This window comes from Prionailurus viverrinus, chromosome B4 (genome assembly GCF_022837055.1).
Source record: "Prionailurus viverrinus isolate Anna chromosome B4, UM_Priviv_1.0, whole genome shotgun sequence".
Lineage (NCBI taxonomy): Eukaryota > Metazoa > Chordata > Mammalia > Carnivora > Felidae > Prionailurus > Prionailurus viverrinus.
Window position 1 is genome coordinate 44,571,794 of NC_062567.1, and position 15,850 is coordinate 44,587,643.

At 43.6% G+C, this 15,850-nt stretch overlaps 1 protein-coding gene across 3 annotated transcripts in view; it reads right to left on the reverse strand.

The window, feature by feature from the left end:
• Positions 1-15,850, reverse strand: part of GRIN2B (glutamate ionotropic receptor NMDA type subunit 2B) — a 413,917-nt gene that overhangs the window by 276,626 nt on the left and 121,441 nt on the right. For all 3 annotated transcript variants that reach the window (XM_047864812.1, XM_047864811.1, XM_047864810.1), the window contains one exon: positions 10,825-11,253. In XM_047864812.1, the coding sequence (XP_047720768.1) occupies positions 10,825-11,235 (411 nt within the window). In that variant the 5' untranslated portion in view covers positions 11,236-11,253. The remainder of the gene's footprint in view (positions 1-10,824; positions 11,254-15,850) is intronic.

Consider the following 15,850-nt stretch of genomic DNA (forward strand, 5'->3'; position numbering starts at 1 on the left):
CACACACACACACACACACACACACACGAGCGTATGCACGCATATGCACACAAAACAGAGAATCAAATACAAAAATAAGGAGAGAGGAGTGTATAAAGGGAGGTCCCAGGGCTCAAAGACAAGCTTCGCTGCCCTGTAGTTCCATCAAAGGCTCCAGCAGGGGGGTAGCTGCCAAGAACACTGACTCTTCACCCTTCTGGCATTGTCCCAAGCCCCGGGGGTCGGCCAGAATGTCAGAGCACCACCACCTTGGGACAGAACTCCCAGAGTGCACACCTAATAACCACACAACTAGGTGAGTTCCCATTACTATAATGGCTCGGGTGCCTGTTTACATCCTCCTCCTCACTCCTTCATTTATTCACATGGAAAACCTCTCGTAGACACGCACTGGCTGGCTCCTACTATTTGCCCCGTCTTTTCCAAGCACTTTCACTAACCTTACTTAATAACCTTAAGAAAATAGGAGCTATTTATATCACCATTTTACAAGGAGGACTCGAAGGCTCAGAGAAGTTAAGTACTCTGCCAAAGATCACACAGTCAATGAGTAAGCCGGGAAAGCACCTAGGCAGTGAGATTCCAGAGACCCCCCTCTTAACTATGGTGTGGATATCACTTTCCTAGGGCCGCCATCACATGTTACCACACACTCGATGGCTGAAAACAACAAGATTCACTTTCTCACAGTTCTGGAGCCTGAAATCAAGGGTGTTGTCAGAGTCATGCTCTCTCTGAAGGCCCTAAGGGAAAATCACCCTTTGCTGCTGCCAGCTTCTAGTGGCTTCTCCGGCACGTTGTGGCTGACTCCAGCCTCTTCTCCTCTTTTAAAGCCCTCTCCTTTGTGTCTAGGTCTCCTCCTCTTCCACCTCTTAGAAGGACATTTGTCACTGGACTTAGGGCCACTTGGCTAATCCAAAATGATCTCATCATGAGATCCTTAATGATATCTGCCAAGACCCTTTTTTCCAAATCAGGTCACATTCACAGGTTACAGGAGTTAGGACATGGACACATATCTTGGGGGGACCGCCTCTCAACCCACTACAGTGTAGAGAGTGCACAGTCTAATAACTGTTCGTTGTTCATTAAAAGTTAGCTATTACTACGCATCAGACATTATGGCATGTGCTAGGAATACAAAAATTAGTAAAGCATAGCCCTGGCCTACAATGAGCTCATTGTACAGCAAGTGGGACAGATAGGTAAATAAGCCAAGTTATAACAAAAGCATAAATAGGACACAGGTGGAGTGCAAAAAAAAAAAAAAAAAGTCAATCCTGTGAAGAAGAGAGTCAGAAAAGGGTACACAAAAGTGCCACAACTTCTCTTAAAAAGTGGGCAGGTGTTTCTGGACGGACAAGGAAGAGGATATTCTAAGGAGAGGAAGTAGCACAAACAAAGGCACAGAGATGCAAAACAGCCAGGACCAGAGAGGGAGCTATAAATAACTTAGTGTGGCTTAATATTACTGTTCAAGGGCGGGGAGGTTAAGAGAAAATCCTGGAGAGGTAGCCTGGGATCAGATCAAAGAGGATGTCTTATTCCAAGCTGTGGGAAGCCAGTGCAGTTTTAAGCAAAAGTGTTGAACAATCAGATTTGAGTTTCTCAAGAATCACACAGGTCAGCCGTGTGTCAGGGGAGACGAGAGAGAAGGAGTGCCAGCACTGAGGTCATCACGGTGTCTGGAGGGACGAAGAGGAAGGTACCAAGGCTTCCTCACTGTTTGCTCGACCATCCTGAGGGGGAAGGGAGCGTCCTGGATTGATTCCCAGACTGGCTAACTACCCTTCCTAGAACACTCTCTTGGTTTCTATAATGCCTCTCTGTCCTTGTTTTTCTCGTTCTTGTCTCATCTCCAATAATTAAGTACCTTAGCTCCTTTATCACCTCCACCCCCTCTGGCTATTCCTCAAAGGTAGTTCTGTCCTGAGGTAGTTTTGTCCTTGACCCATTCCCCTCCTCTTTCCACTTGTTCATTCTGAGCCATCTCATCTACCCTCCCGATTTCAACTACCCTCACTTGCTAACGAGGTTCATATCTTCATTTCCAGCCCAAATCACTCCCTTTACCTCCAAGTCCAAAACCAACTGCTTACCAGACATTGCCGCTTGTATGACCTACCCATCCATGTTCTAAACTGTACTCATCCTCCTTCGCACTGTCACCAAATCTATGACAAATCTAATTACTCTTGTCATCATAATTTCTGGCATAGCACTAAAAGGGTCAAGTGTTCAATGCTGCAGAAGGTCAAGAAAAAGAGAAAGTCCATTGGATGTGGCGTTTTGTAGAAAGTGAGAGATGAGGAAGTGAAAACAGCAATGTAACTACTCTTTAAGGAGCGGAACTGTCAAAAGAAAGAAGGAGGGAGAACCGGGGTCAAGAAAAGCTTTTATGCCTCTGTTTATTAATATGAGAGTGATCTGAGAATGTTCAATGAGGGAAGAAATGTATTTTGGATAGAGCTATTTTTGACTGTTAGGTACTATCATACATACGGCAGGACACCAAACGTGCCTAGTTGCCAGGCTATAAATGCCAGAAGCACGCACACACACACACACACACACACACACACACACACACTTTACACAAGCAGTCATTACTATATCAAAAACCTCCCCAAAACATGTCCAAACATCTCCCGAAGACCACTAAGCTAGAAAAAAAAATGTCAGTGGAAAAGAATAAATTGATATTTAAGGGGGAAAAGGAAATAACTGATGAGCCAAGGTCCTAGTTCTGGAGGAAATGTGTGGAGATTAGACCAAAGGCACAAAAGCAGGGTTTATTGCGAACCAAGACAAATGACACATGAGACATGTCTTGGCTTTGGAATCACGCAGGCATTGGTTCAATTCCCAGACTGTTACTTACTTCCTTTGAGAGATACAACTGAGGGAACTACTGTCCCCAACCCTTTCCCCTTTGCCACCTCCTCCAGAAAGCCTCAGAGGCCCCCACAGGGTTGACCATGTGACACTGTTTGAGTTCATGACATTAGGGACATGGAGAAGACTCTCCCTGATCTAATACCCACGCACCAGCTTTTTCTATGGGCATGATGCCTAGAACCAGGGCAGCATCCTTATAGCCACGACAAAACTGCCACGGAATCCCAGAGGTCAGCCCTGGTATCACTACATCACTGAGTTGCCGCCACCAGACCCTGTCTCCAGGTGCCTTATTCCGAGACACCAATAAGCACCTATTTGTTTAAGCCACTATGGGCAAGTCACTAAGCTAAAGGTCTTGGGCAAAACAGTTAACCTCTCTGATCTACCATTTCCTTATAAAGGACAAAATACATGCCTCATGAATTCAAGGAAGGAATTCAATAAAACAGCATTTTTAAGGTCATATAAGGTGACTAGCTCAGAGCTTGGCAAAAGTCAATGACCAATCAATGTTAGTTCTTTTCTCATGGCAACCTCCTAACAACCCATGATAATTTGGGTGTTCTCTGTCATAAAATAGAAAGGTAGCAATAATTTTTTTGTCCTTGTAAAAATGGAATCAAACTAGCCTTTAACATTACTCTCCTGCATGCTGGACCCTTAACCACAGAATCAAAATATGATTTTGAATAAAATATAGATCTAATGCCTAAGAATAAGGCAAAGAGAATCACAGTAGTCTCAGAAAGGGGAATAAAAATGTATCCTCTGTGTAAAAATCATAATCCAAGGCGTTTTTCAAGAATATCAGTATAATCTATTTTTTTTTAATTTTTCTATATATTTATTTATTTTTGAGAGACACAGCATGAGGTAGGAGAGGGCAGATAGAGAGGGAGACACAGATTCTGAAGCAGGCTCCAGGCTCTAAGCTGTCAGCACAGAGCCTGATGCGGGGCTTGAACTCATGAACCGTGAGATCATGGCCTGAGCCGAAATCGGATGCTTAACTGACTGAGCCACCCAGGAGCCCCTATCAGTATAATCTATTAAAAGCTGGCTGGTGATAGTAAATTAACTGCCCTCCTGTATATATATATATATATATATATATATATATATATATATATATAACATATCACTACTTCCTACCCAGTACCTTTAATATGTCCGTTATCTAACAATTCACTTTTTCTTACATACAAACACTTCCAAATCTATGAGTGACCCTAGATTCAAACACTATTTCATTCTGCTTTCTTTTTTAATGTTCTTGACTTATCTTCATTGCTTATATCCTGTGTGTAACAGTTTATTGAAATCACTGTATGTCCCTGCTTTGAAAATCTTGATAAGTCCTGATCATGTCACAATCGGTAATTACGTCACCACAGAGGCAGAACCCACTGAGCTGCTGCTTATCCCCAGGCCTAAAATGAAGGGTATTAGCATCCCAAGGTTTTCTCTTTCAGTTAACAGGAAAATATTTAGGATCCCATTTTCTTCAAGTGATTAGGTATGGTCTGGTACATGAAAAGACAAGAAAACGTAAGGCCTACAATTTATCAAGCATTGTCTACCGTTCTTTATAAAGCTTACAACCCACGAATGAAGGTGTTATTTCGACGCCATTTTGTGAATGGAAGTTTTGAGACTCAGACAGCTTAAAGAGCACAACTAAGGTCACGTGGCTGGCGAATGCACAGAACTCAAGCCGATCTGCTCCAAAGCCCGCATTCTCTCTGCGTTGTGCCACAGCCTTCCTGCAGACACACTATCACTTGCCTGGAAGATGTATGAGAAACAGGATGGCTGGTGCATTACTTTCTAGCACCAAGTACTTTCATGGCTATAAATTCCTAAAGCAATTTCTGGGGCCTCAGTTTCTCCAAGCATTAAAAACCGCATCTGTATTGGGGCACCTGGGTGGCTCAGTCGGATAAGCGTCCCACTTCGGCTCAGGTCATGATTTCACGGTTCATGGGTTTGAGACCCACGTCAGGCTCTGTGCCAACAGCTCAGAGCCTGGAGCCTGCTTCAGATTCTGTGTCTCCCTCTCTCTCTGCCCCTCCCCTGTTCACACTCTGTCTCTGTCTCTCAAAAATAAACATAATTTTTTTTTTTTAAACCTGCATCTGGATTTCAACTGGCCAGTTTCTTGAAAGCAAATCCTAGCTCCATCTTTAAAAGGGAGGGTGTGCTGGCCAACAAGAAACCTATTCCACAGTCACAGGTGGAAAGGCCTGGAATCCACACAGACCTAGGGCTGCAACACTGCAAAGCCTATAGGGTCTTAAGAGAACTGCCCACCCATCTTTCCCCAAAGTATAGTTCAAGGCAGAAGGGAAGATCCCAGCATTCTTCTGACTCCTTGGTGTGTGGAATGGGAGTCTCAAAATCAGCCAAAAAAAAAAAAAAAGGTTTTAAAGTCAAACACACTTGGATTTGGATCCCAGTCCCACTGTTTTTCTAACTGTGTCACTTCGGCCGTGGTAAGTAAACACTCCGATGTCGTTTGAACTAAAACAAGTACTACCACTTACGTCACAGGGTTGCAGAAGAATTAAAATACTCATTAACATCGTGCCTAGCACCAAGTCGGCACACTCTATTAGCCTTTCTGCCCTCTTGTCTTCTCCAGTATGTCTTCACTGTACTCATCCAACCTGAAACACCACGGTTTGCTCTTGAAGTGTTCAGTCCCAAGGAATACCAGATGACAGACAACTAAAAGCAAGGTAAAAAACTGAAAGACACCCAAATCAAGGACGATGCACAGAGCGAAATATGAGTAGCAGAGCCATCTTGGTTTCAAGATTGGGCTGAATATGGAAACCCACATGAGCAACTGGAAGGCAATAGTCTATTTACAGAGTCACACATCACTGCTGGCTCACTCTCTGCAAATACATTGCATCAGATGTGTGTTGGGGGAGGCAGAGGCAAAGGGGGGAGAGCAAGAAAAGATAGGGCCAATGAAGAGTAGGGGCCATCTTCTAGCCCCAGTTGGATTCAAACTGTGGCATTCTGCACAGAAAATGAGAGTGCTATTCAAAGCATCAATCCTCAGCCAAACAATTTAGAAAGGAAAGAATCATAGCAACAGGCTCCAGAGTAAGATATTTTCACATGTCCTTTAACTAGGAACAAGTTAGGAATATGGTACAGATTACTGCCAGACCCTGACCCTCTACTCAGCATCCCCTCTTCTCTTCCATTCTTGCAGCATTACAGATTGGATCTTGTGTTCTCTTGTCTGATCTGACTGTAACTTCCACTTTCTGTTCTCCTTCCCACCTCTTGCCTAAACTATTGTCATTGACCCTCATGCTAATGTCAGTAGGTCTGTCATTCCCTGTCACACGGCTCCTTAATCCCTCACCTGAAGCAACTGTTTCTACAGTAGTTTTCCAGAAATGTCCACATACTTTATTTCAGTTTCTCTTCAAAGTGTTGTAAAGTGGGGAGGGTAGAAGACAAAATTTAAATGTTATAAACTGTAGGCTGAGTGTCATCCAACTTTACGTGGCTGGTTTGTTCAAATTTCCAAAGCTCATGAGAATGGAGACTAACGCTCACGACTTATAATTCTTACTTTAGGATTTTGTGAGGCAGAATTGTATCAATAGCAAGTATGAGCTTCAAAATAGGTACTGATGGAAGGTGAATCCCATTCCTACTGCTCACAAGCTGTGGTATCTTGGGTTAGTTATTTAACCTCTCCGAGCTAAAATCTGAAAACCCAAGAAAGATTTCAGCATCTCAGCAGAGAAACCTCCTGAAAAGAAACAGAAGTACATCTAGCTTTAGTTCATTATTTGGACTGGGATGGGCATCCTAAATCCAGGATCTCAGGGAGAATAAAAGCAATTATAACAAGGCAAAATAAAGTAGGCTCTTTATACTCAGGTGGGAACTGCCAAAAATCACCTCATCCATTTTTAAATGGTCTCCGTTACTATTCTAAACAGTCTTGTGTTACAGGCACCTAGCGGTACTTTCCTTGCTAAAGCTCTTCCATAGCCGAACATGCCTTTTTTGGCTGTGGCATGGCTATACCACCGATGAGCTTCGGCTTCCTGGTGGGGAAGGACCAAAGGTCCCACCCCACGTGTCAGAGCTCCTCCCCAGATTTTCACCTGAGCTCTCTTCTTGGACCGTGTCCAGCTCAGCAGTGTCTCTACAATTGGCCATGACTCTATTCAATTCCCCATCCTTTTCCTGTATCCTGAAGCCTCCTTTTCTTCAAATTGCCCCACAGAACCGTCAGCTTGGCCTACAGAACGCTGTGCTGGAAACTTGGTGAAGCTCTTGGTGAAGCTATATATTATCTCACTGAATCGTCGACAACTCTACAATACATTCTGGAGTATTGTCCCCATTACAACAGGCAAGGGAACCAAGGTTTAGAGTAAGTGGTTAGCAAGTGGTCCAGATTCCCACATCTAGAGGTGGTGGTTAAAACCAGCCCTGACTCCCAATTCTGAGCTTCAAACAGGTCTACTCTTCCAGCTCCAATGCTTCTTTCCGCCATGGTATAAGGTTCATTTCCTCATTGGGAAAGTAGAACCCTCATTCATGTTTCTACTCATTAATTAGCATACGCAAAAAAAAAAAAAGTGAGTACAAGCTATTGGGCCAGATGCTGAACTTGTGCCTCTCTCTACTTTGGTCAAAAATCTTTGTTAACAGTGTTTTCTTCCGTTACGAACTCCTTCCATCAGGGACTTTATTCCTGTAATAGAATCTTCCACAAGAACACCTAACAAGTGGGCCTTATATGCAGCAAGCTAACAACAACAACAAAACTAAGGTAGAAACTGAGATGGCAACTACCCATCTCCTAGAAGGGGGAAGCAAAATGGAAAGCTTAGTTATCATCCTTCAGATGGTACCTGTATCTCAGAGACTAGGCCTTAAACGTGGCAAAGCTGTATTTCTTGGTCCCATTTTCAGATGTTTTGTCCTGTGGCCGCACAGTGGATCCATAGTTGTCAAACTCCGTGTCCTCATTCTATGTTTGTAAAATATGGTCATGGTACTTAAAAATACACTTCTATTTAAAAAAAAAAAAAAACTGGCCTTAGAATTTGAGATGTTTTATTTTTGAAACTTGCCCCAAAAGCTTGTTTCTCTGAGATCTGGGGGATCTTTCTGTTTGCCTTCATACAAATCCTTTAAGCCAACAAATGGCCCTCTGCACAGCTGCTGGGAATCTTGGCCCCACAGGCCACTCAGCCGCCCTGGTTCCTGCTCTCCCTCCCCTGCAGCTACCAGCCATTTAGGTGCCTGACCCCTTAGGGCTAAGCCTCCAAACCTCCAGCTTCTGTGGCATCAGGACTTCATTCTTTCTTCCTTTTCCTCTTTCTACTTACCTTTTGGAAATCTTTTCAGGTCAAAAGTCAGTTTGATATTTTTAGGCTATTTTAGGAAATTTCCTAAAAACCACTGCTTCTCCCCTTTCTGGGGGGGGATGGAGAGAGAAAAAAAGATAAGATGGAATATTTGTTTGTCGTTCCATGGTAGGGAGGTGACGGGTGTGGGGGAGCAACTCATTACAATCACTTGCCTTCAATACTCCCTTTTACCCCCAGGGGTAGTCACCAGTAGGCCCGCTGTAGACTCAGGTTATACCTAAGGCTATACCATCTCATCTCTTCCTTACTGCTCTCCTCTAGTCAGATCCCAGTATCGCCATTGTGAATGAAGTGGTGGGTTACTTTTAGTCAGGTAACACCTACCACAGCGCTGTATAATGGAGAAGTAAAGAACGGGAAGGTATGCGAGACCTTGACTAGCGTCTCCATTTTCTTGAAAGACAACAGAGCACATGGCCTTTGGAGCCAGCAACCCATGTTAAAGTCCTGGCTGCCACTTACTGGCTACATCATTTTGGCTATGCTTTTTAATCTCTCAGGGCCTCAGTCTCCCCAACTGTCAAATGGAGATAAATAATATGACTTAGCTCACTGAGTCGTTAAGTGTATTAAATACGATAATGCCTGCAAAGAGCTGTGTGCTCAAGCAGATGGTAAACACTAAAGCACCTAGAACCAATCAATGGACAAAAGAGCCCAGTCTTTGCATCTTACCTCATATTATTATATCGTTATTATGCATTTGTAAGAGAAACAACAGAGAAGCAGCTGAGCAGTGTAGCCAGTAACCTCTTCTAGTGGGGCAGGGGCAGGTTATTATGAAATAACATAAGTTGCACAATAGCCTGAATAACAACAACAACAAACTATTTTCATTTGTCGTGCTCTCAAAATAAGTATACACTTATTTATGACTCAAAAATTTGGCTCATCCCTCTTGGCATTCTTTCAGTGCAATACCATGCCCTCAAAATACCACTCCTAAAATACAATCAGCGGAGGAAAATGATGTTAAAAACGTCTACCTGAAGCAAAAGCTCAAAGGGTTGGTCACAGTTAGTCTACATTTTCCATTCTGCTTAAGTTTATCCCACTGCCCTTAGCATGGGTTTCTGGTGCCAGAATGTGTTTTCTAATATCTCTTCCTGTGCCCATGTGAATGGAACAATACCTTTCTCATATGCAGCTGAGGTCCCTCCACCTAGTACTTCATTCAACTTGACCTTTCCTAGACTGAATGAAGGAAGCTCCAAAACAGAAGTGAGTCATCTCTGCCTGCCAACAGATGGCAGTAATGATCACGCACGGTTGTTTTAGCCTGCTAAACCCTGCACTGTGGTGGTTCTAGGCATGCTTGTGGTGTCTGTGCTAGCTTTTGGGGTGTTTACAAACATCATTAACCCCACAGCATGTCTTTTAAGTACGAAACGAAAGACGGTTTCAAAAGTAATGATAAGAAGTGGAAGATGACAATGCAAAGACAGGGACCCTTTAAAAAACCCAATGTGATGGAAAACAATAAAAATTGCACTTGGGGTGAAATGAATCATTCTAAGATATGAATAACCGCGAAGGGCAATACATATGTGAGAAGGGCTGTCCCTAAGCAATGAGCTGTAATCAATAAAGCAAGGGAACATATCTGAGTAAGTGGAAAATGTCAAAACAAAACATAACCACAAAGAAAACACTTTGTGCAATTAAAGAATAGGCATCAGTGTCCGATGATAATTAACTTGTCATAGAACAATTAATCTAATGTTAATGTACTAGAGTCTACTATTTATTTGAGGCCTTAAAGCTGAGGTGCTCAACCTTAACCACACGCTAGAATCACACGGGAAGCTTTTGAGACTCCGGAAGCCCAGGCTGCATCTGGGCGGTTCGGAATCTCTGCGGGAAGGATTCAGGCATCAGTAGTGTTGAGAGCTCCTCAGTTGATTCCAATGTGCGACCCGGGTTAAGAACCATTGCCTTCAAATCTAAGCATGGAGAAAAGGCAGCTACTACTGGCTCTGTGGATTAAAATCCATTCCAATGTGTAGATCCATGTGTGATATGCACGGACACCTTAGCAAGAAGTACCTCCCCGTGACATCTGTATCTTCAAGGGGACAAATAATCCGCCTGAAGGGATTTTTCTTTTTATAGTCTTAAAGCTGGGCAGGGGGAAAATTTGTGTTACCAAAAAAGAATAGAGCACGCCTTATTTTAAAGTTTTGAAGGAGCTATTCATACACATACTTACATATTTGAAGAAAATGTATCACAGAAAGAACTACAAGCTTCAACATCTCTTAGTCATTGCAGCAAATCCATTTGCAAACAAATGGACACACAAACCTGTTTGAAACTACAGGAGCTCTAAATACCAGTATCTTTTCCTCACTTTCATCTCCAAAGGGAGAGACTGATTCCTGATCTATCCACTTACTCCATGCATTCTGGTTACTTTCTTTCATAATCAAGTTTTGCATTCAAACACACACATCATTTAGTTCTCAATACAACCCTCCAGGTTCTCCTCCCTGACTCCCTCCTTTACCTTATCCGCCATTATCATAGAGGAGCCTCCGTGGATGCCCAGGATGGGGGTGAGTGTCTGGGCTGAAATGAAGTCAAGGATCTGGGCGATGGCCTCCTGATCTGTGTCATCGGCAAACACCACGCCCTGGATCTTCCGGTCGGACATGAGATCACAGATGCGGGTGATGATGCTCTTTGGGTCAGTCTCATTCATGGCTACCAGCTCCACACGGGGTACCACGGAGAGATGGTGGAAATCATCTTTCTCGTGGGCATCCTTGATGGCCACCTCGTCTGAAGTGCCCACGAGGATGACAGCAATGCCAATGCTGGGGGGGCTCTTCTGAGAGCGAGCTCTGCTGCCTGACACGGCCAGGACAGCCAACACCAACCAGAACTTGGGAGAACAGCACTCGGCTCTGGGCTTCATCTTCAACTCGTCGACTCCCTGAAAACACAAAATGAGAGGGGTTAAATTAACGACCCTCCTATGTGACCTCTCTGGGAAGGGGCTGGATACTGCAAGTCAAGGGCCTTATCTCCTTTCACTGATCATCAAACCCAACTCCTATCTTCGAGCCTTGTCCCTGATCTCTCATGTTTGTTTGTTCAGCAGAATGGAAGGAAAAAAAAAAAAAACCTTCAAAAGCATCAGAAATCCTTAAGCAAGACAATAAAAGCTATTGCTATAGCCATCAGCAGCAAACAGAGGCAAAAGAAGATGACAGTGGTCCAGGCAGTCATACCAAGGGCACAAATGCAGGAGTCTCCAAGAGGGGGTCCTGCTGCTGCTGTATGATCCCTGGTACTTCTGCCACAACCCATCTTTGAATTGCTCTTGGGCCAAGGGGATGGCAGAGACTGGGCAAATGAGCAGCAAAATGGACTCAGCAGAGGCTAGCAACAAAACACGGTCTGGGCAAGCTGGCCATATACAGGGAGCTACAGAAACATAAGGCCCTCTACTCTGTGTTCACCTCAAAGAGAACAAGAGCCCAGAAATTCTTTAGCAACTCTTTTAGTAAATGACTTTTACTACTTAAAAAAACAACAACAGTGGACAGTACTTTTAAAAACATCTTGGGGCACCTGTGTGGCTCAGCCACTTAAACATCTGACTCTTGATTTCAGCTCACGTCGTGATCTCACAGTTTGTGAGATGGAGCCCTGCATCAGGCTCAGCACCATCAGTGAAGAGCCTGCTTAGGATTCTCTCCCTCTCCCTCTTTCTCTGCCTCTCTCTCTCTCTCTCTCACACACACACACACACACACAAAATAAATAAATAAACAAACAAAAAATCTCAATTGATCCTGACACTCTTCCAGAAGGGAAGTAAGAAAGTAAGTAAGAAAAGTAAGAAAGACATTATTTTTCCTATTTTATAGATGTTAAAGGTAAGGCTCAAGCTAAGAAGTCCAAGACTATGCCAACTAAGTGAAACAGACATGAATCCACATCTTCCGGCTTTGAGGCCAATCTGCATTCCATTGCATTATGCCACGCTGTCTCTCACAGTATCAATTACTACAAGGAATAGTTTCATTGTGATTTGTTATACATCAAAGTACGGCGATTTAGACAAATACTATTGGTATCTGTAGTGTTAGAACCACTTGAGAAAAATTTTCCACGGCATCTTACAGCAGTGACTTCCTCGAGACGACTGGCTCATATTTGAGCATAATTCACCACCTTTTACCTACAACCAACTCGTTCTTGTGCTTCCACATATGGCCCTAAATCTTACACCGTGCACCGGACTGAGGACACAGCTCCCTACCGAGCTTGGTCATTTCTCTTTACATTTTGAACCATTCTCCAAGAGGTCTTCTTATTTAAACCGAACGGATCCTGCTTATGTTATTTTGATTTAAGTAATCATTTACTGCACATCTGTTAGACCCTGTGCGCTATGTTAGGCATTTCCTTTTGTACAACCTCTTTGGTCCTCATAGAAACTCTATAAACTAGCCATCTTTTAGCCCCATGTCTCAAATGGAGACACTGCAACTCAACACAATGATGTAATTTTCCCAAGGTCAGTGGTATTGTAATGCCAGTGTGCTAGTATGTAAACATGGCATTTTTGTTCCTGAGGAAACATTCTGCCGACTGCACCCAAAACAAGAACGAGGGATTCTCATCCTCCTACAAAGGTCACGGATGAAAATGCTGCTTAATATCTTCTTGTTTGAAAGAAAAGGCGAGATACTAGGATCTAAAAAGTCTGAGAGTTCAACCAACAAAAAGAAAATAACGAGGATGTTGAAAAGAAAGATCAGGAAATATTTGGTCTGAACAGACCAACTCCAAAGGGCATTAATGATTTGGGAGTAAGATGCTGGGGACATTTTGTGGCTGGAGAAGCAGAAAATCCATTCTAGTTCTTGGCAGAAAACATTTTGGAACTCGTAATGTTGTAGTCAGCCCTCCACACTGCCAAGAAGGAGACCTGTATTGATTGTCTTGTCTGTCACTTGTGAATAAGACGAGCAGCTCAGTGGTTCACACCTGAGCGTAGTTCGCTCCTGACGGTTTTCTGACAGTTTTCTCCGTGTCCTTGTGGAAACAGGGGAGTGGCTACATGGGCCCTGGAAACCCATGCTGATGAACTGTGTCCAACTTAGCAAGAGATCCAGGGCCCGCATTCCGTCTCCTAGAGCTTAAAGCAAAGCAGCGCTTGCTATATGGAAGTGAGCAGCACTGATCATCCAGAGGAAGACAGATAGCGTTAGCGCCTCAAAAAGCTGTTGACAAAATAATAATTATAATAATAATCTGTTCAATTTCAAAGACCGGTTCTCAAGGAGAACCAAAAGACTGAGAATTTGGCAAAAACAGTGGCTAACTTCATTCCAGTGAGATTCTAATCCTACAGTTACAAATCCCTAAATCAGATTCCTTCGCATTGAAAAGTGGCCCACTCTGCCATGACAGTTTATTAACTTTAATGCACTCTACACTCTCCTACTTTGATGTTTTATTTGCTCTTTTTTAAAAAAAAAATATCTCCTGTGTTCCTCCATTTCTTCTCACACAATATATTACACTTTGTTATGCAATGGCTAGTTGTGACACTGAAAGAATAGAATCTGGCTTTGCTGAGCGTCTCTTTTATACTCAGGATAGAGCAGAGCACTTTACAAAGCAATACATTAAGGGAGATACCAGCAACAGACGGACTGGGAGACAAACAAAGAAGCTGCTTTGAATACAAACTCAATTTCACACATTAGAAGGGGGTTAGTTGAAAGCAAGCATGCTGTCCAAGGCAAGCAAATTGCTTTTGCTTTCTTCCACAGACAGACCAGAGTTAGTCTTGATGCGGCAGCTCTATGCGGCTTTGCACCCAACCTCGCCCCGGCCTCCTGCCGTTGGACTTCACTCTCCCTCAGTAGAATGGAGCATTGTTTCCTTTGCGCTCTCCTGATAGCCTGCATGTATCTATACTTAAATACCCTTAACAGTGTATTACGATTATACGGTTATGTGACTGCCTATATTAACTAGCTGGTATTCTCCGTGCAGGCAGGGGCCCATTAGGCTCAGTAATCATTTATGGAGCACGTACTGCCCAGTAAACATCGTTCTTGGTAGGGGGATGCAACCGACACGGGCTCTCTCCTCCACAGTCTCAGAGAACATGCACACAAAGAAGACCTCTTCTCACTTCTGTTTCCATGCCTGGGGTCGAGCAGGGCCTCATATACAATAGGGAAGGAAGGACTCGATACATGGTAGTCACCTAGTTTCTGCCATTATAAAATTGTCAATATTTGGCCATTGCATACCTATTACAGTAACCTATTTTACCTATTATGTATTTATAATAACATTTTACCTGTAACTTACCATGTGCCAGACACTTCTGTTGCCAGATAATTTTCATGTATTGTGAAATCACATACAAACATTATGTCATAATCTTTCCCTATGTTACAAATAAGGAAACTTCTGAAAAGCTAAGTACATGACAAAGGGCCACCTAGCTAATCAGGGGGTGGCATTAAAGTTTGTCTACCTCGAAACCCTTGCTCTTTCCTTTCTGCCTCCTCTTGATATAATAAGAATATATGAATGAATGAATGAATGAACGAATGAATGAATGAATGAATGAAATCTCCAACCAAAACCAAACTGCATTCTAATACCAGGTCTGCATTAACTAAGCACCTTAGGATGGGCATTGTCACCTAATCACCATTACCATTTCCTCGGCAGTGAAATCAGGATATATGCCTAACCTACATACCTGAAAGAGTTCTTGTGAGGATCAAATGATAGTATGTATATGGAAGTGCTTTGAACACAGTACTCTATAGATGCAAAGGATGTTACCTTTAAGCTTCTACAAAAGTTGTTCAAGGAGACCAGCTATTTGTGAAAGCAAAAAGTCAGCATGTGGGAGGTGGAGTGAGAGAAAGGCAGACCAAGGCTGAGAGGAATATTAAGAGGAGCCTCACAGGGGGCAAGAGATATTAGTTCCCTGACCGATATACCTCCCTGAAGAAGATGCCACATAATGGTCTCAGGGTAGCAACAAGCCCAGCTGCTGGCTTGCCAGTCAAGTGCAGCAGAATTCCAGAGTCACTCAGGCCAGGGTCACTAATGGGAATCAGGGGAGCCTGGCACCCCCAAATCCTGCTAGGAATTCGGGAACCAGGGTGCACAGCAGAAGCAACAGCAAAAGGGCAGGATTGGAGACGTGGCTGTCCACCTCCTGGCCCCCTGCCTCCTTGAAGCGCAAGCTGAGTGGTCACCAGACGTCTAGCAAGCAGAGGACCACAGCAGCCTGAGTTACGCCTACAGCTGGTGCAGGGCAACTATAGCAGGAACCGGTCTCCACTTTGCCCACAGTGACTCCAAGGGAAGACACATTTGAGTGAGGATCTGGGCCAATTCTGTCCTCAGAGAGAACTGAATCCTTAGGCAACACCAACAAGAAGGGTAAAATGTGATTTAATAGGTGATTAACTCAACTGTTTCCAAGCACCATCCTACAACGCGGTCAGGACGCTATTTGGAGTGCACCAATTAGGGAG